The following is a 10,944-nucleotide window of genomic DNA, read 5'->3' as shown; positions in this document are numbered from 1 at the left end:
GGGGGGCAAATAACTGAACGGACAATTAAAAGTTGTCTTTTATTAAAACAAAGCACACGAGATGGACTTAACAGTCAACATGATTATGGCTCTTGTTCATTGCTCACCCATTCAGTTTATAGAACAAAGTTGTTCCCCTGGGGTCACTCGTCTCACTGGTGCATATTCTGAATGGATTCTATAGGGATAATAAAAAAAGACAAAAGAAATAGGATGACAAATCAGAAGATATTTGAAGGATTCTGAGTAAGTTGAAAAACAATGTGGAGCAATCAATTTTGTAATAAAATGTTAAAATAGCACTTATACAAGGCATATCCATGCTCGAAAGCAAGTTCTATGCCCTTTACACTATATTATTACCCCTGCAGACTTTAGAACACTCACAGACATTCTTGACTTCCTGAGAAGCATACAGTGCAAGCAACTGATTAAGCACTCAAACACTAACAAACTGACAAGATTTTTCACTGTCTATAGCCAGGTGCCCATTCTTACCTGGGTGAAATGAGGAAAATACCTTAAAATGCCTTTCCCAGGGAAAGAACCTCAGGTACCAGATGGGATTCAAACCCACAACCTTACGTTTGCAAGTCTAAGAGCCTAACTACTAGCCAACCGATATTTCTTCAAATGTATCTACTGCTATCACCTCTGTACAAACTGCTGAATAGAAATACAGAAATACAGTGGTCTCTGCCTAAGACAACTCTGTGTAAGAACTCGGTCCTCCTAAGATACCATTGTTCCTGTGAATAGGAATTTTTCCTCCATAATTTATGTGCCTAAGGACTCTTGGATCAAAAGAAATGCACCTAAGAATCTGTTTTGAAAAAAGACAATAAACTGTTCTGCTTTACCATACTTTGCACAGGTTGGGGAGAGGGTTTGGTGAGAACTAGAGGATGAAAAAATCTACACACTACAGGGATACTTTTTTCAAAAACAAATCTTTCTATCTTTCTCCTCTGAAGTCCATCCAAGAACCCACTTCGTCCGTCTCAATGAGATTAGGTTCTAAGACGGAAACAAGAGCTGTGCCCATTCGATTTCACTATTTGACATTCACGATTTTTGCTTTATTAACAGCTATTCAAACCTGGCCAAGCCATTCGAATGCTGCGTGATTTTTTTTCATAATGGATTTCTTGTAATTTTTCTTAAACCATAGTAGTGAAATTAAAGCGTAATAAAGTATCTAAATTCACAGAGGTAAATTCAGCATTACGTTTAAGTTTATGATTATGGGACAGAGGGATAAGGGGAGCCAGCATTAGTTATAAAACATGTCTCTAACAGGCACTCGTGATACCATTAAAAACTCAATAGACCATAGCTTCAAAGCCTAGCGGGTGATTTTGCATAGGCTGACATGGGCCAACTGACTGAACTCCCCTTGCACACAATTCTACATTCGAAGCATAAGGCTATGGTTACCCACTACCGTTTTGAAGCGCAGCCAATTTTTTTTGTATGGTGGGATGCTTAGCTAACTTAGCTCCCCTTGCACAATGAGACATTCAAAGCAAAAGACTGTATGGATACCCACCACTGCTTCGAAGGGCAGCGAAAGGTTTTTTTTGTAGGCTGGAATAGTCATACTTAGCTCCCCTTGCACAATTGAGGCGTGTCGTGCGTGGTTAGGGCCAGGGGACCGACAGGCGTGTTTTGATTTTTTTTCAAACAAAAAAAATCAGCCAGCCATCACACACACGGGGTTCGTTAGGCTCGCACACCGAGTTGGTAGGTGCAGTGGGGATATGGCAGGGACCAATGAAATGAAAGATAATGAGTATTATGAGCCATGCTGGCCACGAGTTCGCCCCCTTTCATGATTCCCCCTCTCCCCTCCTCTCATGTCATTTTTGCCTCTTTCTTCGAACATTTTATCACCACCGCGCTGCACAAACCACGGTGGCGGCAAGTGAAGAGGCAGGCGTACACTAAGCTCAAAATCACTGAATGAGAAGGGCTGTGAATAGTGAAAATTTAATAGCGATAACTGCCGACAGACTCATACACATATAAGATAAAAAAAGAAAGAAAAACTATTTGCACATGGTATTCGAATAACATGAATAGTGATCTCGCGCTTTGACGAAGTTCTTTTTTTCTCAAAATCGGACAGCACTAGCAGAAACCACTACCTATTCTTCAAACTGAGTTCACAAAAACACTAAACAACCTTTTCAAATGTACACCAGGGCAATAGAACAACCATGTTCTATTCATACACATTTGTTAAGAAAAAAAGTAGACATGGGAATGCATTCCTCTATTTTTGCTTCAATTTTACACTTCCACTCCCACTTCTCTCCAAGATTATATACAGAATTCCCCCTCCTCCCAATCTAAACACCCTGATTCTTTCACCAAGACTTTTTGGCCCAGAAAACTTGCAATGCTCAAAATTCTAAATTGTAAGACGATTTTTTTTTCAGATTTATGCTTTAATTTGCAGATCATCATTGGCAACAATCAGTAATTTTTAAATTTGACCTCAGAAACTTTGCGGATCGTCACAAAATATACATCTGATACCATTTCAAAAACTGTTTAAAATCATTAGTCTCCTGTTCTAAAAAATAAATTTTTACAATAATATGCATTAGCGCTTACAGCCCATTAACTGACCAAGATAGAAATAGCCTGACTCTTAAATTTTCCTTACCCTCAACTTATTCCCATCTCAGCAGAAGGAAGTGAAATCCTTACAGGGAAAATAGTATCCTCACATTTCAACCAGGGAATTCAGTAAACTCAGCAAACAGTCTGCAAAAAAGTCACAGTTGAGGAAACATATCTGCTTACCTGGTTCTGAGGTACTGAAGTAGCAAAACGACGTTTGGCAGCTGGGACTTCAGGCAAACCATTACTCATCAAACGCGTAATTTTCCCATTTTCCACATTGACGGCAATCAAGACATTAGTCTGTAAGTAAATAAAAAGAGAAATTACTTTAGTTTAAGGTAAACTTAGAAATCAACAGAATCAAACAAGAGTAGTGAAAGCAGCTTGAACATATCACATTCATGTTTGCACAAATCAAGTACTTAATTCTTCCACCAGCATCCACAGACATCTCACATACAAGAAGCCATCTTCTGTGAAAATAGCTGCCAAGGACACAACTCAACCACTTTACAATCATTTGCTATCTGTTGCTGACTTCAATTTTGACAGAAGTTGTTTCTAGGAATTGTTTCATTTTCTAAAACTGGATGAAAAAGAGCCTGCTTCTTGCTGCTGCCAGTAACACAGTTATTATTTTCATTTAAATTATTTGACTTGTAAGCACTCAGTTCCTTTCAGTCGCAGGTATTGGGAGAATAGAGGGAATGATGTCTATTTCCGTATAGTAAAAAGTATTAAACTGAATGCTGTAAATCCCAGCAACATGCCAAAAATGCAACAACAAAAAAATCCTGTTAGCATGCCAAGTCTCATATCTGACAGGATAATTTAGAATTTAGGAAACTTTAAACTCGAGTACATGTTATGATCTTTTTCTTCCTTGAATAAATCTGTGGTTTAAAAAAATAGGCGTACTTTCATTGCTTTTCTTTTGAAAAGAGAAATGCACTGTAAATAGCTACAACTTATTTTACTACATGGACATGAATTACTGACAGAAAAACTTACCACTTGTTCATGAAGAAGGACAGTGTCATCAAGGGGAGCTGCTAGGGCCTGAATCTTGACCTGAAAGTTAAAACAAAACATGAAAATAAAGAAGATCAAGAAGGAAACATATGGCCACTTTTAAGGACAAGCGGGCTAACCCACATTTTGCAGGTTTCCAGAAATCTTGACCTGCACCAAAAGTGGGCATTGCCCTACCTACAGGAGAAGTTTGGTTTCATTGGTGGGTATATATTTGTTTGGTTATAGAGAAAACTCTCCTTGTCTTTTAAAGAAACTGAACAAGGGGCAAAAACTTTATCTTTGATTTTCTCAAAACAGCTTTTTTTAAAACAGCATTTTTCGGAATAGCCCCCTTGTGCTTAAAAGCGACCATATACAGTTGACATTGTCTAAGACGCCACCCATTGACCAGGAGAAAAGTGGGTGTCTCAGACAGGTGGATGTCTTACACAGTGCCATTATACTATAAAAAAATGTGCAAGGGAGGAAATACAAACTGGCCATTTGTACAAGGTGCTTGTCTTATACAGGTGGTCGTTAACTCTTTGAACCCCATTGGACTCTGGGAGCGTCCGGCGGTAATAACCCTGTTCCCCATCGGACGCTGGGAGCGTCCAATACTAGAAATAACTGTTTCGTTTTATTTAGTGCTAGTTTTCACTTGTTTTTTCAGGACTATTCCCGAACCAAGTTTTATAGTAATGACTAAACCTTTGCTTCCACTATTTAGAAGTTGGAGGCAAGCTTTTGGGGTTATAATGAGACATAGTGCACCAGGTTTAGGTGACTGTAAAAAAAACCTCTGGGAAACGGTGGAAAAAACTCAGGGTTTAAAGAGTTAAAGCAGGTATGACTGCACACTAAAACCTGAGTAAGGGAACTGCTCTATGTTTCAATAAATTATAGGCCTACTTAACTTAAGAAGGAGGTCATCATTTTAAGGTGCATGGTACTTATACATTTCTAAATAAAATAAAGGTGCCTCGAAATACATGTATCTATGTGCATTTGACAGCAAGTTTGAAATCTATTTTACATTGGTCTGAGAGTGAAGAAAAGTAGGTTAAGTTATATTAAACCCTGTCTTTTAGTTTTACTTCCTGCACCAACTCTGAGCTCACTTTTTTGAGTATTTTACCCCTTCCCCCTTTTCCCGCTTTACCCCTTCCCAAAATCCTGCACACATGAGTTAATATACTTCCTCCCTGAAAGTAAATTCAGAGGACGAATATATCAACTGCACACCAACAGGCAATGCAACCCCCCCCCCTCCCCAAGGGAAGAACAACAAACAATAACCTCCTGACAAGCGTAAAACGGATTGGTCTCATCTTTGCCTTTTTTGCTTCCTTCTTACAAATTCTTCACTCTGACTATGAAGTAATCTTTTAGTGTCTAACCGGGCAATGAAACCATACAAAGTGATGAGAGTTGACAACAAATACCTGAGGTCTGTAGGAGCCCATAGTGGACGGAAATACGTCATAAAGATCAATGAGATTGACGGTGTGGGACGTGGGCGTCATAGTGTACAGGCAAATCGGATGACAGGTAGCCACATGGATCACATCATGCTTGCTCTGACCAGGACTTCTGGAGGCAGCTGAAAGGAAACAAGGAAACACAATTAATATCTGAAGTCTTTTTTCAACAAAAATATTTTTCAGTTACGGCTTTTGTAAGAATCAAAATTATTACAAGGACCAGATCATCAAAAGACAGTGTTGACATGATGGCTTAAAGAACTACGCGAGTTCGATTTCAGAGTGGGGAAAATATTTATAAAGTATCCAAGCCTCTCTGTCATCTCAGGTGGGCCTTAACAGGCGGGGTGGAAACACGCCTCTTAGATGTTCTAATTACACACTAGAAAGGAAGTAGACAGAAAAAAAGGTCGCACAGATGTAAAAAAAAAATAGGCAAAATAATTAGAAAGAATTTAATACAATACGATAAATATTTGTGTGGGAAAATGGTACAATCAGGCACTCATCAAAATTAAATGAAACCAAAGAAACCAACAATCTTCTGCTTGTTGGGCAATTGGCTCAACATCTTTTATGTGCATTTAAAAACACATTTCTGTGTGGATTTTACTTTAAAACATTGATTAAAGGAATTTAAACATTTTAATTTTCAGTTTCCAAAGACACTCAAGCTTTGGAAATCACCAAACATTTTCTCGCCAATCTTACCTCTGACACCAGACCATCCCCACCTTCTTCCATCACTAATATCTCGACTTCTCTTCAAAATAGATGGGTAGTTGTTTTTTTTCATCCAAAGCAAGACAAATGAACAACTTTAACTACTTTAAGATGATACTGATAACTCCATAAGCCCAAAAACTGACGAGCACATGATTCCACCTGGTCTCGATACATATGCACTCTTAAGCACATTACTGCATGGCATTCTCACATTAAAACACAATGGGCCCTGAGAGTTAATTGTTACCTTTGCTCACTGCAATATCACACACAATATTTGCTTCTTCCATAGGAATCAAAGAATTGGCCTCTTCCTCTGAGAACACTGAGGACCTTGACTCTGTACGGTCCAAGGGTTTGCTCTCAACAAACATCTCAACCGGCCCCTGGAAGACAAAATAATAATAACAATCAAAATAACAATAACAATACCAATTATAAATATATCATAATAATAATACAGTAGTCTCCGCCTAAGATCCTGGTGCTCGGGAGCAAGGAAATACGGGATCTTAGGCGAACGGGGATCTTAACCGACGAACCCAGGGAAGAATCTATGGTGACCCATGTTAAGGCTCACAATCGGTAAAATGGTCTCCCTCCACTCTAAAATGAACTGACGCGACCCCTTGGTGGGTTTATGGCATATGGCGAGCAAAGAGTGGTTAACGTTGATGACCTATCACAGTCCATAGTGGGATGAGGCATGCCATTTTCACTTATTATCCTACTACGAGTCTCAAGATCTATGACAAATCCAGTTGCCCCTCCCCTTTACCTGTCAAAAATTTATAACTTTCCATCTCTGACCAAGGGGCCCCCCCCTCCCCCCAACCGCCTTTGTCGTTACACACCATCCCGTTGTGAACACACCATCCCGTTGTGAACACACCAATTAAAATTCAGTCTGTCTCGCAAATTCGGGAGTAGAGACAACTGCTGCAAAGGTCAGGGAAGAGTTCACAGTTCGATGTGATCCTGCCTGGAGCGAACATGTAGGCTCAACCCACCCAGCGTGTGATGTAAGTTTAAGTGGAGAGTTCAGGTGCGAGTGCAATGCATGGGTAAAACAAACGTGTTGGTCAGTTCACACTCCGGTGTGATCCCGTCTGGGGAAAACATTGTATCGCTTCATTGAGTTTTACAATGTGTATGTGATCACATTCACGATAGTGGCTGATTTTTTACGCGACGGACAGTTTATTGATCTCAACTTTTCACTCTTGGTTGATCAGCTGTGCCCGCCCAGGTTTTTGTTCTGCAAATTATGATCACAAATGCGGGATCTTAGCCGAATGTAGACCTTCAGAGAGAATCAGAGCGGGATCTTAGGGGTGACTTTTGTATAGTAAAAATTCTGTTTTCTTATAACAGTGGGATCTTAAACGAACCGGGAACGTAACCGGTGGGATCTTAGGCGGAGACTACTGTAGTAGTCCAGTGTGAGCTAGCATAGTACTGGTCAATGCTGAGAAGTAGAAAGAGTAGACCATACTCACAAACTAACACTGTTACTATAAAGCTGGAAGTAACAAGAAACGGTTACGTAAAATTCGACTCAATGTATTTAGCTGTACAATGTTTCACCTTGATTTGAATCGGATGTGTAGTGACAGGGAGACTCATCAAAGCTGTCTTTGTCCTCATCCCTTGACTCTGAATGTTCCATGAACCAATGTGCTGCAACTTGGGCATTGGCAACCTATTTAGAACAACACACTTTAAACAAAAATGCTGTTTCAAGTTGCTTCAAACAGCTCATGGAGTCTGCTTTTTCAGAACAGACTGATCCCTCAGCCATATTTACAGCTCATGTTTGCTTCAGCTTTCTAAACATTTTCCCATTTTTTTTATTTTATGTTAACTTATTCTTTATACTATTCTTAAGGCACAACACAGAAAAGAAGTAGGAGAGAAGGATGTGATATAAGATATTTAAGAGAACTGAAATTTTCATAGAGACACCAGTCACAAAACCCAATGCAAGGAAAGCTAAGAATCTAAATATTAGGACATCTGAATTCAGTTCACTGAATGAACGGTGTTCAAATGTCCTGTCATGATATAGCTGCTGTAAAAAAACCATTAAAGAATTTTTCCTCTTTTGAACACAATCTCAAGAATTATGATAAAAACTTATTTTCTCTTTGCTCTGATGCAATGCACTTTTCTGTGACACCAGCTTATTTCCTTCACTCACTTCCATCTCACAGAGGAACTCAAATGATTTTTCAGACGCAGTATTTTCATAAACTAATGGTGTGTGTGGTTGGTGGGTGCTCTAGTGTGGTTTGCTCCTTTCCTTCAAAACATCTACAATCCTTATCTCTCCTCCTATTTTCTGTTTGTAACTCTCTCGTAACAGCTCTAATCTTCAGCACTTATACGACCTACTTGTGTTTCAAGTGCCCTTAAACTCTTTCTTAAAAAACATAAACAAATGAGATAACTTTGTGCTTACAGTCATGTTTTCTATGCCTATCCAAAGAAGTATAAGTAGAGAGTAATAGCAGTGTACCTGATTTAAGTTCTTTCATCAACTTCAACGTAAAGTAAGACGATTATCACTCAACAGCATTTAGATCTAACACAATCTGCAAATATTTACTACATAGGCATCTTTGCAGAACAGATGTGTGAATGCTCATTACGAGGTGCACACCTGAAGAGTGTCACTGGTAAGATCAACTCATTTCTCATCCCTCTGTTACCGCCCATCTCCTTTCATTCTAATAATAGAATATGGCGATTTGTTTGATGTGCACATCTGAACTTACACAAACATTAAAAAACAGAATTCATCGAATTAAGTCTTATTTACCAAACAAAAACCTGATTCTGTAACTGTAACAAGTCATATCATTAGTACATTTTTAGTCCTCCGCTGCATTAGCTTTTTGTATTGCAACCTTTCTCAATGCCTTTGAAGGAACGAATATTCTCAAGCCAAATATACTCAAGGTTATATCAATAAAAGCATTTTTTAAAAACCTAGTATGTCTCTTTCTTCAGACAAAACCAAAACTAAGGATTTAAGAGGTGAAAAGAGTGTCAACAGAGAAAAGATAGTTAACAAACTTTTCTACCTAAAATTTATAAAGCAGCAAAGAATCACCTTTTTACTGTTTGCATCGGCTATTATTTCATCCAGAAAAAAAAAAATTGACAAACGAGATCAAATTAACTTAAGACTCATTGGCAAAAAAAGAGTAAACTAGCATACTGAACACCCTTTTTTTCCCCCCCGCACTCATTTTATTTCACATGTTTCACAAATTTCGTTTTTTGCAAATGTTTTGAATTCGCAATTTGAGTCGCCCAGTATCATGTGTTCTAAATCACTGGACCCCTCTTCATTTCCCAAACGACTTATTTCAATAGTTTTTTTAAAATCATAAATTTAAGCAGAGCTAAAAATTAAACCCAGTATACCGTACCTCAAGCTATAAACCTCGTTTTTTATATCCTTCAGTCAATGGTAAGAATTCTGTGTGTTAAAGAAATGTTTATTTTGCAGCATGAAATGCTTTAAAGCAACTTTTTAATACTTCATTGCTTTAATAATTTTTAATGAAGGAAAGCAAAGAAATCTTTTTCCTGGAATAGACTCAGCTTAGAACAAGCTTTAAGACACTCTGAACTAAAAGGTTACAGAGGATGGCTCAATTGGAAGACTTTTAAAAAAATAATTTTATCACAATAGGTTCTTGTTACATTTGTCAATCAAAATTAATGGAACTGTGAAACTTTTGAGCATTAACACTCTTTTCCAGAGTCAAATGCATTCATTCCGAAAAACTGTATGCAGCAATCATAATGAAAAATTCAGTATCTCATGGTTTAAATTTGAGATGGAAAAAAAGGCTGCTCAGCTTTTACCCATGAGTCTTAAAGTAAAGATCATGAAAAAAAAAACATCAGTTCGAAAATGGAAAAATTAAAAGCACATTCTTGAAGTCTCTGCATTTGCAATATCACTTCTTTCTTGCCACGTAGAACTGAAACTTTAGTCACCTACAGCATTATTAATTCTAGTTAATTTATACTTTATCAAACCCTTTAAAGAAATACCTGAGAGACATGTTGTGTTGAGGAAGTGCTGTTACAGCCAGTTAGAACAATAGCAACCATGTTTTACACGGAAAATAATAGGATAATAACAGAATCACATAGAAGAGGAAAGAACAGATCACATTAGACCACCCACCAACCAACCATCTGGAGAGATGTGTGGAGGTGGTTTAACTTAATTGTGTTGCAGGGAGCTTAAAGTTCAGCGGTGATTAAAGAGTACTTTCACGACTAAGTTATTTGCACACACAATTTCAAGACGGAGACAAACACATGAAGAGTTCTTCACACAGTTCATAAAAAGTCAACAATAGCAAGAGTGTGTGGAAATATTTTTTTAATATACTGATGTAACACATCCCTGAGGTTCATTGTGTCAGTTAAGAGAAACACAAAGTGCTACTAAATTTACAGAGATCAAAGTACAATTAATTGTTTCTATTTACATAAATTTGCCACATATTACACAATGAAGACTTTCACCTATACCACTTTTTAAAAAGATGCCCCTATGATGTTACTGTGACTTTAATTTTTTTTAAGAAAAAGAAAAAAATGATTTCAAAGATCTACATTTAAATTGTGAAAAGTTAAACCACAGCAAAAATAAAAAGCTGCAATGATGAATCCACAACATTGAACCTTATCCTATGAGAGCTAAGAATAAAACAGAGGCCAATTTCATTGTTTATTTCATTTCTTTAAATGCTGACACATTCCCAGGGAAATGCTAGATCAATATATATTTATATATATATATACTTAATCACCTGTTTACAGAGAAATTGTAACGTTAAGATTGTTAAAGTCTCTGAGATCTGGTTCATATATACAACTTGTATGTTCAAAGACAGTAACATAAAATGCTTAAGATTCTGTACCATAATGGCACAATTTACAAAATCAAGAATACATCCCTGTCAACATTTTGCTCTTGGACACAGCAGTAGAGAGCAAACTTCAATCAACCATAGCAAAGTAAGTCAAAACGCATTCTCAATAAATTGCACTTTGTATA

The 10,944-nt window shown here is 37.6% G+C and overlaps 1 protein-coding gene across 1 annotated transcript in view; it reads right to left on the bottom strand.

Annotated features, from left to right (window-relative positions):
- LOC101856581 (von Willebrand factor A domain-containing protein 8) overlaps window positions 1-10,944 on the bottom strand; it is a 67,865-nt gene that overhangs the window by 20,687 nt on the left and 36,234 nt on the right. The window contains exons 26-31 of the mRNA XM_005100814.3: window positions 7,443-7,557; window positions 6,103-6,241; window positions 5,091-5,248; window positions 3,643-3,702; window positions 2,812-2,931; window positions 108-178 (exon numbers count right to left, since the gene is read on the bottom strand). Of these exons, the coding sequence (XP_005100871.1) occupies window positions 108-178; window positions 2,812-2,931; window positions 3,643-3,702; window positions 5,091-5,248; window positions 6,103-6,241; window positions 7,443-7,557 (663 nt within the window). The remainder of the gene's footprint in view (window positions 1-107; window positions 179-2,811; window positions 2,932-3,642; window positions 3,703-5,090; window positions 5,249-6,102; window positions 6,242-7,442; window positions 7,558-10,944) is intronic.

This window comes from Aplysia californica, unplaced genomic scaffold, assembly GCF_000002075.1.
Source record: "Aplysia californica isolate F4 #8 unplaced genomic scaffold, AplCal3.0 scaffold00261, whole genome shotgun sequence".
NCBI classification, from domain to species: Eukaryota; Metazoa; Mollusca; class Gastropoda; order Aplysiida; family Aplysiidae; genus Aplysia; species Aplysia californica.
This window is presented reverse-complemented; position numbering and strand designations above follow the sequence as displayed.